Genomic DNA, 13,240 nt, shown 5'->3' with positions numbered 1-13,240 from the left:
TTTGCTTCAAGCAAAAAAAAAAAAAAATAATAATAAACACACACACACAACAACAACTTGACAGTGGTAATTATCTAAAAAATTTATAACAGCACAGTAGCAAATTCAAGCATCATCTATTCCAGACAAGGTGCCATGAAAGGGGTCACAACATCACCACACATATACCTCATCCATAGCTTAAACATAAGACAATCCACTCCAGAATTATTTGCTCACTTAAAGCCTTATTACTTTAAGGCCAATAGATGATGCACATACAAATTCAAAACAAATGGAGTATTATGTGCTTTAATATCCCAAGAGGACTCGCTGCATTTGTATGAATAAATATGGCAGCTTCTCTGTCGGTAGTTTTGCTTACGCATGTAAGGCAAATGGCAGTTACTTGTAAGCATCACAAAGGACACAGGACTGATGACAGAACATCATGCAGGTGCATTGGTTGGTTTGCACAGGTTAGAGGAGGAACACGAAAATGATGTCTACCTTGTTCATTTTGGTTGCCACATTCTGCATGCCGAAAAGAGGCTCAGTAAGATAGCAGCAGGCAATGAAAATAGAAAAAGAACATTGATCATGCAAAGAAAAGGGGGAATTACATGGCTGGGGAAAAAAAGTTAAAGCTGCACAGTGGAGCAGATTGGGAAAAAGACAACACAACACAACACACAAACACATGCATGTATCTATACGAAGTGTGCTCACATACATGCAAGAGCTTGATACAGCCTTTTTCAAGGCTAGAGCAGCACTAGGAAGCATGCTCTTGCATTGCACTTCATTGCAGACAAAGAACAAAGAACCAAGAATGAATGTCTGGAAGCACAACACACTGCACATTCAGCAAATATTTCAGTTCAGCAATAAACTATGCTGCACAATCAGCCATATACCTGCTGCACTGAAATGATAAACTGTTCACAACCAGTGACCTACAAGATGCTACTCAAGAGTACTGGTTGCACAACTGTTTTCAAGTGTAACAGAAAATACCTTACGCAGCTAACAGTTTTGAAAAGCTATTTAAAGGTTAGCTATGTACCACAGTGAAAATCTTCAAAGGTGGGTCCACATTACAGTTTCTGCAGTGCCACATCAAAATGCAGGAACTAAAAAGATAATGACTTTATATGAAGACATTTTAACCTAGGATTACATTTATACTATGAGCAAGATTATAATGTCAGTCGTGTTTATGCTACCAATGTGAGAAAATGAGAGGCCAAAGATGAGCATTACTGCTAAAGTAAAGTTCTACCCCTTGAGCAATCTTTTCATTTAGGTTTTTGTAGTATTGTTCCTACTGCAATAAGAATAGTGAACCATAAGAAATAAAGCACCCTGTGAAGGCTTACTTCAGTGCTCTAGTACGACTAGTGCAATCCATATGCAATAGAAATGTCATGAGGAAAACAGCAAATAATGAAGAAAGTAATGCCTGCATAAACCCAAAAGATCGAGAAAGATTGAGTGGCATTTACAATGATGAATTACACAGCAGGCCGGAAATGCTTCTATGTGCTCCAATGCATATTTTCACAATTGTATCACTCATAACTATGTATGCACAGTTCAATGTTAGCAATGGCACATACAAGAGCCACAACATGATTTGTCCAAAAAGAAAAGCAAGCCATTTTTAAAGGACCCCTACAAATACCACATGCTTGTATCACATATTATCAGCTGTTAGCAACAGGGGGCTGGCTCTATACACACACCATTTGCACTGTTATGAACAGAGTTAGTCAATACTGAAACAGGTGTACCAGTGCAAGGAACAAAGTCTAGGAAGACAAACATAGTGCTAATAACCAAGAATGTATAACAAAGAATATGCAAAGGTTAGTCAATCGGCAGTGCACAGCTGTCTACAAGATATCCTTTTTCTTGTGGGCTCTGCAGCACCAGCCAAATTGGCTAATGTGTAAACGATAGTCTCTCGGAACCTGCACACTCGCTTGAGTGTTCTCTTGTCAGCCATCAGGCCAAACAATGCAAAACAATACAAAAGAAAAGTAGCCGTGAATCAATTTTTGGTAAATAACCAACTTATGGCTGATACCATGAGCAGCACTCTTGCGAGAATTGCAAAGCTTCTCATATCCATTAATACAGTGACTCAATCCTGCGTCAGTGGTGTCAGCATGCCTTCCAGTTCACTGTCCCAACATGAACTTTGCTCTTTTTCGAGCATGTGACAGCACACACTGTAGTAGTGTTGTCGTGGATATTGCGTTCTTTGTACAGTACATGCTTCTTACATACTGCTGTCAACTGACAAAGGTTTGCGGTTAGAGAGCACTGCATTTGTCTTCCCAAAAATTTGGCGTAGCTGTTCTTGGCACTATTCACTTCTGTTTCAAAAAGCATAACGTGAAAGTTAACACACAGAGGTACACCCCTATCTGCAAACCCACCAAGCAATTAACGAAAACGTGCAGAACGGACGGGGAAAGCATAAAAAGAACCTACACCCCAGCGGACAGGTCAAAGCACCAGTGCCAAAATAGAAACCGCCACCTTTTGAGAAATAGAGAGGGGGGAAGAGAAGGAGGTAGGGCACAGCTATCAGTTGGACACATACACAGTGAATTGAAGGGGCCACGACATAATAAGCGCTAAAGCCACTTTTGACCATTGATTAAAACACCACTCCACCTAAGCAACAAGAGTTCAGATCCACGTAATGCATGAAAGCTGCAGACTGAAATTGGTAATCTCAGCTGTTCCAAGTGCACAAGGAAATGGTTACAATACCATGCCACATCACCATGCCACCATACTCTTGTCATGAATTCTTACACATATATGAATGAACACTGCCTTGCATGGCTCATCAGTGAGGCTGACTTTGCAGTTACTCAAGTCATTAAAAGGTCACTAAAGGAAACACTACATTAAATAAATGCAAATGCATAGTATTGAAAGAATAATAGAGGATAAGTGAAATTGGTTAAAGTCTCAAAGTGACTGTAAAGCATCTGAGGAACTGGCCAAAACAGCGCTAGGCAGATGTCCTGCAACCCTACAACCGAATGGAATTAACGCCGAGGAAGAAGAAGATGCGAAATACTGGAAGTAGGTGTTTCTACACTATTGGTTTGACCTACACGAGATGGCAGCAACCTCCCACTTATGGCACCATTGAGTTGAGAGTGCAGTAAACAGTGAGGGTATAATAAGGAAGAAATGGTGGCTAGGACAGCAACACCAGTTCAGGTGCTCCTGCTTTATTTCCCCTTGCAGGACAACGACTGTCATCTTGTGTAGGTCAAATGGTATGTGTGGGAAAGTGCACTAGCAGAATTTCTCATATCCCCTACTTACGAGCCTAATTGATAAGAAATGTTTACTGCTAAAAGAAAAATGAAGTCCAGAACTTTCTTTCATAAATTTTGCAAACAAACTGCAGTGTTGGTATGCAAGTGTGGCATTACGAATTTAAAGGTATTTTTGCATAGCAGCCGAACTGTCCTTGCGCACAGGAAAAGTTCCTGAAACTTGCTAGGTTGAGTATTTGGTTCCTTTAGAATACACAGTAATAATCATTTATCAATAAACATTTAACAAATTCCAAGCAGATGCTGTCAAAATTATAACATCGCAGGGTGCTAGAGAGGAAATATTAGGCTGTTGCTATTCATCTTCCATTGCTGCCTTATCAACCTTCTGCTTGTGGTAATAGTGGCCTTACTGGCATACCAGAAGCTTAATTCACTGATCCACCTGTATATTCCTGTTGGCTGTCACTTTAAAGATTTCTCATTGTTTGCAAGCAACAAATACTTGCGAGTGAAGGATCTGCAAACAACCATCAGAAGTGAAAAATGAGAGCACTAATGTAAACCATTAGTCATAACTTGTGCACTACATTCATATTTAAAAATAAACATGAAGTATTTAACCTTACATGTTAAATGCACATATAAAATGTCACAATGTTCAAGAGATGGAAGCTTTAAGAGGAAAACTCAACATCATGGCCCCTCCAATTCTGATGTGTTGTATAACAACGCACAAACGATAGCTAAAACTTGTCAACTAAAGAAAGGCCCCCAACTAATTACCAAAACTTACGTACTGTGCTCCATTGTTAAGGCTGGTTGCAAAAATATAAGAAAAAATCACATTTCTTTTAGTACACAAGTACATTTTCTAAAAGACTATGACTAAGACAAAATCATGGCTATGTAAATAGTTAAAATAAATCTAATTGCAATCATAATTTGAATAATAATTACAATAATAATTACAATAATAATTTCAATATGCAATTGAAAACAAAAAAATAGTGCGACCTATTTGTAAGCCTATAAACTTAAATTTGAGGCACTAATAAACAGTGTGTCAAACTGAAAATTGGAAAAGGTACTTTCATGTGAATGGAACCAGAACATTTTTAATACATGTAATAATATACAAGTTGAACAGTCCGTTATTCCAGTCATATCCAATTTGAAATTTGTGAACATTCACCTGCGGCCACATATCACAGGTCTATAATGGTTGTTAGTGCCCATGAAGAAAATAAATACTGCAAGGCTGCCTTAAGCATTTTGTCCATCCTATCGCTACAAGAAATAATGAACCAATACTGAAATGCACTGGTTTCAAGAGCTCTTGCAATATCTTGCAGTTGCCTGTGTGTTTGTGTACGAGCACGTCCTAATAGCAAAGCTTTTATTAAAGGAAGAGAAAAACTTGATATTGCGACTGTTGAAGCCACAGCAGAGTTTGTAAATAGGAATCGGCATTTATGGCCTAGTTATGCAAGAGTATGACTCTATAATCGTTTCTTTCCTCAAGCCCAACTGACACATGGCACCACGTGCTATACACACCTGATCAACGTATCAGTGGTCAAAATGGGGCTATAGTTTCTAATTCTAAACCATAGTTTCTAATTCTTTCCCACCCCCAGTGGGGGAGGAAAATAAGGAAGTGAACAGAGCGGTAAGGTGAGAGAAGTTCGTGTTCAAAATGGGGGAGCTTTTAGTTGAGATAAATAAAAGGGGGAGGGGGGGGGGTTGTATTGCCAGTCTTTCTGATCGAAGTATGGGTGAAAAAAGAAAAAAGGAAGCCTAAAAGAAACAGTTGTATCAAGAGGTGTCCAGTTAAGTGTAATAAGGGGGCTAATGGTAAATGAGAACAATCAAACAAGTACACTTACTGTCAAAAAATGATAAAGAAAAGCCGATTGACCAAATGCAAGATAACTAAAGAAATGGGACAAAAAAAAACATAAATTAATGATATTAAATTATTTTGCAGTAAAAACAGCTTGTTAGAGAAAAAAATATTCTTTGTAATTCTAATTGTCTTGTTCAGCTGAGGCAGATGCGGACACCTGTCGTATGCGTATTGCTTGAGGAGGATAGTTCGTCTATACAAACGGCGTATTGGCAAATGCATTGAAGTGGAAAGTTGGGTGAGTTGGTATACATTCATAATGGTAACAGTGCGATCAAGACGACGACAAAGTGAAAGGACACAGGATGAGCGCTGTCTCACAACTAAGTTTACTGAAACACACATCAGGTATATAAGCGTCACAGGCGATCACATGGTCAATCGAGGAATGCACAACCGGGCCACATGCATACAGGGCATCTGTTACCATATCGAGCTATCTAGGTATGCTAATTCCTGCTGAGAAAGCGCAATCGCAGGCTGGCTAATGCACCCCGTGCCCTTTCGCTCAATGTGGGCTGCTTCCATGACTAATCTGGCGAATTAATTAAATCAGCGCTCGTCCTGTGTGCTTCCACTCCGTCATCGTCTTGTTCACGCTATTACCATTATGAACTGGCAAATGCATTTGGGCGGCATGTTGTACACCTCTAACCAATCACATGGATGTGGGGAATGGAAAGCTCAGACAGCAGCATATGCCTGTCTGGGTGGCCTGTCTGGTGGGGGCTGATTCGACTGCTGAGCAGCACTAGTAAAGGTCATTTATGTGTGGCTCGCATTGCCACAGCCTTCTGGTAATCCACACATTTACTTCAATGTGGCCATGGTAGTAGCAGGCTCAAGGAGTGTGCGTTGTGAGGGTAGTGATGCTTCCTACAGTTAGACATGTACAGGTGTAACATGGTAAATATCCAGAGACTTGCAAGCTGCCAAATATGCATAGCCAAACAACATACTGCAGTAAGCGGTGCCCTATGTAGGTTGGGTTTTACTCATTGGAGCTTACTGGGAGTGAGGCATCTAGGTAAGAAACCTTGCTCACAAGTTAAACTAATCTCTCCCAAAAGTTGCAACACAGATTGGAAAGTCACTCAAATAGAAGGGTGTCCTCCATAGGTTTTGAGTCACTTTGATCACACTGTTGGCTTAATAGGGACTAAGTGGCACCATTTCGAGGCATATTTGTTAAGATGTGGAGAATGCTTACACCACAACTTGCACTTCTGCTCATGCAGTGTGCTATTTCGAAATGCCCTGGCAAAGTCAAGTATTTACTTTTTGTATTTAACTTTGCAATCATTGTGTAGCCACATCAGATGCGGTCGGCTCAGGCACATCACACTCGGCAGTGTGTGTACGCAATTATGTTCCAATGAAAACTAACAAGTAAATAATGACAAGCTGCAAAACAGTCTATACGAACTGTACAAATAACCATCGAAGGGGCCCTCTACGAAGTCAAGCATAAGAAAAGGCATAGCCAGCACTGAAATACACTACATGCTTTAAATGTTAATATCTCTGACAGATCTGTCTGGGTAGTCAGACTCCACACACTGCGATTCCTATGTAGTGAAGTTTGCTCTGAAGAGTAGTACATTTCAATGCTTCTTTTCAAGCCACTTTCATGTTTTCAGTTATTACTTGTAACCTTATGATAAAGCTGGCGTAAGTGATATTGCTACTGTGAATATCTTTTCATTTAACTTGTGGACATTATTCAGTTTCAACCATTATGGACCATTATTATTATTATTTTTTAAAATTTGAACCAGAATATAATTTTTCAGAACTGAAACAGAATGACAATTTTCAGTTTGGCACCCTGGTATATAACAAACAAAGTTAATCTTGATCAAAGTTAACAATTGCATAAGTATCATTTCCTAGGCTAGCAAGAAAAATGTGACACTTTATTCAGCCAAATGCATGCAGAGTGTCAATGGCACAAAAAGTGAGGCCATCATCAGTAACCAGTTTGTACAGGGTCATCCACTGTCAGAACATGGGGGTGCATGGTAATGGGTGCAGGGCTACATACGTAGGTATATGTGGGCCCAAACTTATGCATGGGCACAGGAGCAATGATGTGGGAATTTTTTTGAGCATTAGCTCTTGCATGTCTCTCTTGGATGAAGGGTAGAGGGAAAGGACCGCTTACACACAGCCAACTTCATTTAGGATGAATGGTCTGTATGCGTAGCGTGTGTGTGTGTAGGGGGGGGGGATAGCAGGCTGTGGGTTTAGTTTTTTTTTTTCTTGGCTTTCCTCCATTCCTGCTATGCCCCTGAAATTATGATTTAGCAGTAAAGCACCCAACACAATCTGCAACATCACCACCACATGCTTGCATCATGGCAGAACAGGCTTAATGCATGTGAAAGTTTTATTTAGTTGATTGCTTTAACAACCTACAAGATCATTAGAAACGTCCAATAAAGCCCACTTTACACACCTTGTGCAGCAGCTTCTATTTAAAAATAAATCCTTAGGTATTGTGCTGGTAGGAAATAGGCAATGCAAACTGCAACGAAAACTTTTAATAAATTTGAATCCCTAATTGTAAGTTAAATTGTGCAGTTTTAAGTGCCAAAACCACGATCTGATATGAGGCATGTTCTAATGGTGGACTTCAGATTAAATTTGACCACCTGGGGTTTTTAACATGGACCTTATAATCTATGCACATGAGCATTTTTGCACTTTGCCAATTTGAATGCCTGATCTATATGAAGTTCCTGCCCTGCCAATCACTTTTCAACATGTATGAAGCATGTTTAGTAAAAGACAAGATACATCAAGCAGACCAATTGCTTTCACAAGTTCAGAGGAAAACAGTGCATAGTCGATAAAGATATGACGTGGGATGCCAAGCAGTGAGACAAGATCGGTAGACTACAATCATATCAACTACACTAAGTAAAAAAGTACTGCAATGGGAACCTGATAAAAGTGTAATAAGGGCAAAAAAAATAATTATAGGTCCCTTATCTCAGTTTTAGTTTAAGTATGTTCTCTCACACTTGCATTCAACTAGCTACATGATGAAAAAAAAGAAGCCTGAATGGGAAACCTTATACCAGAGAAGCAAAACTATCATTCAGTTTGATGTAAAGGACAAACTATTACCATGCCATTAATTACTTCGGTTTGCAGTCTACCACTGCTGGCTCCTTTCAAAATATGTCAAAAAAATTCTTGAATATTCTGTGTTTGAATTATTGTGTTCACATTTTATATATGCATGCATTTATTATTTGTTTATTTATTTATCTATTTACTTATGATAGTATACATATGTCACAATGCTCAATTTTTTTGAATTGTAGAAGGAGTTTACTTGCATCCAAAGATTAACACGAGCAGCACTGTCGCAGTACACAATTACGGCCCTCAAAGTTGGAGAACATCTTCACTGCAGCCCGAAATGGCTCACCTCATGATTTACAGAAAAAAGGGTAGGTGGTAAATACCTCAGGACAAATAATAAGCCACAGTTGCACAGGTCCCAAAATTATGTGAGCAATGTAAAGCAACCTCTTAGAGGTTTCTAGCAGTTTATGCAGTTTATTCTGCCAATGACAATGAGCAAGCTTGTGCTTGATGAGACCTGGGCACCTAGTTTTAGGATGCATGCATCCAGCACTGTGCATTTAATTTGTAGACCTATGTATATTGCCCCTACTGTTGAGAAATGCAATGTACGAGAACATGCATTCCCTATAAACAGCAACAGCACAGCATAACACTACTGACTACATGTTCGAGTTCAAGTAGATGACCCTGTACCCTCTGGACAAGGTTACACAGATACATACAGATCCTAAATCAGCCAAGAGTCATTAAAACAGGAAATTCACGACATGGGTGATAACATTGGACATTTAGGAGGTATGACATTCTCACCTTTGCTGTACAAGACTGGGATGAACTCTGTTGAGAGATAGGACTTGGTCTTCAAGCCAACTAGCAAGGGGCTTCCCCGCCTAAACAGGATTGAAGACCATATAATGTTCCAAACAAACTGGTAGTAACGACAGTGTAAAAAAAGAAAAGAAAACATACTAAAAAACATGGTTACCTTGTGGCAACACATTGGTGTGGGAACTTCTTGCTCTTGAATACCAGTGCAAAAGCTCCCTCCTAAGGAAGAGAAATTTTATTTGGAGACTACACTATGATAAGCAGTCACAGAAGGAAAAAAAGAAAGACCCAGAAAGCACCCAAGGCAAAATCACTATTTTAGGATGAAAAGATGAGCAAGAGATGGATCACACTTGTAGCATGAAGCATACCATAACTTGTATTTTCATTTTTTTTTTGTCGTCGGAAACTTTAGCTGTAATCATATTCCTCTACTATATACACACTATACTATACATTATACATTTACTTAATGTCAGGCTCTGTGCATGAAAGCATTTTCGGTTTATTTGTTTATTCAAAGCCTAGATTCACTGGACAAATTTTTGAACATCTGTAGCTTGTTACAAGTAGGTTTCGGTCATTATGAGGTAACCCCTTTTGCGTTGTGTGATGCGTACTGGCTTGGGCATGAATGCGTTGCGCATATGGTTCTAGCAAAAAGAGCAACCATGAAAAAAAGTTGAAAGAGCAAGTGACACAAACAAAAGCTCTGCTAGCCCTTATGAGCTAGAAATGCGACGCTGACCCACCCTTGAATGTTAGTTCCTGAAGTGTGCTAGCGTGATTCCACCCACTCTTGCGGTTTAGTGCCTATGGCTTATTTCTGTCCTTGAGCAAAAGGTCAGAAGTTTGTTTCGCGGCCAGTGATGGTGATGTTTCAATGGAAAGATTATGCAAGTATGCTCTGGTATTGAGGTTTCGGTGAACTAAGAGGCAAAGGGGGTTGAACAAGTTGAGCCCTCTCTGTTTGCAAGGATGTACAAATTACTATTGTGGTAACTTCCCACCGCTCTTTATAGACATAATACTACAAACAGTTACATTGCCAACATACTGAATGCTTGCAAAATGCTGCAACACAGGTAAATGTGTTGGAAAATGAAACAATCGGTATAAATGCAGTACCAATACTCAATCAGTGGCACATTCAGCAGGCATAGAAATGTTAGTTACAGAGTGCTTCAACTTTTATAACTGGACAGCAGCCCTGAATTAAAAATTAAATTATGGGGTTTTACATGCCATAACCATGACCTGATAATGAGGCCCGCCGTAGTGGGGGAATACGGAAATTTGGACCACCTGGGGTTCTTTAATGTGCACCTATATATAAGTACCCATGGGTGTTCTTGCATTTCACCCCCATCGAAATGCGGCCGCCGTGGCTAGGATTTGATCCTGTGTCCTCGTGCTTAGCAGCCCAAAACCATAGCCACTAAGCAACCATGGCAAGTAACCCTGAATGAAGGACACCACTGTTTGTTTCTGAACCCCGTTATTGTGCCATCAATGAAATCTCTAAAAGCAACACAGTCATACTTGATAAACGAAAGCAAGTAATAATGGTCTTGTATTTGTGTCATGACAGAAAAGCACATTTTTCTTGATAAAAAGTTAGGAAACAGTATGTCTCAACCCATTCATTAACAATGTCAAAGTGAAAAGGTAGTGTACTATTGCACAGTGTATACTAAATACTGCAGAGATACATTAGTATGTTTACATTGGGACTACAGAAAATGTAAGAGACAGAAATACTACATGTGGGAGTCTAGATGCCCAGGAGTATACAAATACAAAAATCATGAATACATCAAGGCCTTACTGCACACTGCAGGTAATTCCGTATTAAGGGGCATGACAATAGCAGACAAGAGCTCACCAGCTGCTGGATGACCTGTTCCACCAACTCCCTAAAGCATAGGTCTGGATGGGTGTCATGGAGATGCTTGATGAATTTTGCAATGACTTCCGTGTCAGTGTCAGATTCAAAATGGCATCCCTTCTGAAGCAGGAACTGCTTGATGTCCTTGTAGTTGGTAATTATGCCATTGTGAACAACCACAAACTCTGTATAGATCAGAGCATGCATGGCTGCAGGTTAGACTAAAGCACACTGTATTCATCAAGTTTCAAGTAGAACAAGACATTTGAAAATACAGTCATACGGCTAAGCTTTGTAGATGACAGATAATAGAAGTAATGGCTAGAAAATACAACTAAGGCTATCCAGAAAGCTGATGACAATTGCTGACTGACATTTTTTTTTTTTTGGACATGACGGGGCCCACAAAAATGTCCAAATTATTGGGAAGACAAAAAAAGGGACTTCATGGGAAAAATTGATTTAGTTTTTTTCCCAACATCCACAGTACAGAGGTCTCAGAAGATACATGCTGTTTTTTTTCAGCTGAATAACATCTTCATTAGATTTCATGATAATTGTGGCCGTGTGGCCATTTAGCCTTTGCACATTATTGCGGGGGTGCTAAGTGTGGATGATGCATTCAACCTCGACTGTACTCCAAATGTTCGGTCCCAGTTGCACATTGACTATATCAAGAAGGTGGTGTTGCCACCTACTATATATTGTCACATTGTAGCGACGTTGCAAAACACAGTCGCAAAAACTGTGAATCATGAAACTAACTTTTTATTGAGCTACCATGTGCCCAGAAAACAGGTTACACTCAAAGCACAATGACAGCAGTGAGCACAGTCGGCGATCAGCGAAAATCTGATCTGAGATTCAAGCACGTCGGCTTTTACATATGACTCGTTGAAGTACTACACAATTAGTGTTTTGCATATAATCTGATTACACAAGGTTCGGCGAGAACATATACAACAGATAGAATCGCCAAGAATATTAGAGTAAGTTCCAATCATGCAGGCATGTCTTGCGCTGAGCGTTAAATAAGTTGTTAGCAGGTGAAATGCAGTCCACGAGAAAAGGACAAATAAATACATGTATCAATGCCTCCCTCACCCTCTTAAAAAGCATCGTCCCAATGTTACAAACATAAGACCAAAAAAACTAAAGCACACATAGTAAAGAAAAACAACAAAGTGACAAAGAAACAAAGCTCCAATGTTTGCCTGCAGGTTGTGCACAGAGCCACTCTGTGCACTTCAGGTTGTGCACAGAGCCACTCGGATTGCAAAATGCTAGAACGACCTTACAGTCCAGTGAGCCAATATGTCGATCTTGTAGGGTTCAAAATGGCGTCAAAAAAGTTTCTCAATAAGTCCACGTCGGCATATTGGGTTCCAAACCTGAACACATTCCCCGGGCTTGTATTCCACGTATTGAGACATTCTTGATGCGCATGCGGGCATGCTGTCGGCCTTCTTCAGCATACTGGAGATAGGCCTTGACATCAAGGTTGTCTTCCGCAGCGACTTGCGGTACCATGGCGTCAAGAGTCATTGTCGGGTTCCTTCTGTAAACCAGCTTGAATGGCATGATCTGCATTGTTTTTTGCACTGCTGTGTTATGCGTGAAGGCTCCGTAGGGAAGGACTGCATCCCAGGTCTTGTGTTTGATGTCGACGTACATGGATAACATGTCAGTGAGGGTCTTATTCAGGCGCTCTGCAAGGCCATTTGTGTACGGGTGGTAGGCGGTTGTCCTGCAATGACTTATCTGGCTGTATTGCAGGATTGCTTGACTAAGCTCTGCCGTAAAAGCAGTTCCTCTGTCAGTGATTAGGACTTCTGGGGCACCATATCGTAACAGGATGCTCTTGATAAAGAATTGCGCCACTTCGTCTGCAGTACATTTGGGTTTGGCTTTCTTTTTGCATAGCAGGTAATGTAGTCAGTAGCCATGATGATCAGCTTATTCCTGTACGTTGACACCTGAAATGGCCCCAACAAGTCCATCCCGATCTGCTGGAATGGTCGGCAAGGTCACTCGATTGACTGCAGCAATCCCACTGGCCTTGTTTGTGGCGTCTTGTGTCACTGGCAGTCTCGGCATGTTTCGACATAGTGGGCAACGTTGACGGTCAGGCGCGCCAGTAATACTTCTTTTGTATCCTCAATAGCATACAGGAGAATCCCAGGTGCCCAGAAATCTGATCGCCATGTAGGATGTGTAGTACCTCTGGAC

At 40.4% G+C, this 13,240-nt stretch overlaps 1 protein-coding gene across 7 annotated transcripts in view; it reads right to left on the bottom strand.

Moving 5' to 3' along the window:
• Positions 1-13,240, bottom strand: part of LOC139061054 (glutamine--fructose-6-phosphate aminotransferase [isomerizing] 2-like) — a 91,872-nt gene that overhangs the window by 28,925 nt on the left and 49,707 nt on the right. For 2 of the 7 annotated variants that reach the window (XM_070540519.1, XM_070540534.1), the window contains exons 5-8: positions 11,009-11,196; positions 9,281-9,342; positions 9,106-9,185; positions 4,088-4,105 (exon numbers count right to left, since the gene is read on the bottom strand). In XM_070540519.1, the coding sequence (XP_070396620.1) occupies positions 4,088-4,105; positions 9,106-9,185; positions 9,281-9,342; positions 11,009-11,196 (348 nt within the window). Of the gene's footprint in view, positions 1-489; positions 514-2,478; positions 2,527-4,087; positions 4,106-9,105; positions 9,186-9,280; positions 9,343-11,008; positions 11,197-13,240 lie in introns of all 7 variants that reach the window. The other 5 variants (XM_070540527.1, XM_070540538.1, XM_070540498.1 and 2 more) reach the window with 4 other exon arrangements.

Source organism: Dermacentor albipictus, chromosome 1 (genome assembly GCF_038994185.2).
Source record: "Dermacentor albipictus isolate Rhodes 1998 colony chromosome 1, USDA_Dalb.pri_finalv2, whole genome shotgun sequence".
In the NCBI taxonomy this organism is placed as follows: domain Eukaryota; kingdom Metazoa; phylum Arthropoda; class Arachnida; order Ixodida; family Ixodidae; genus Dermacentor; species Dermacentor albipictus.
The sequence above is the reverse complement of the archived record's forward strand: the minus strand, read 5'-3'. Positions and strand labels throughout refer to the sequence as shown.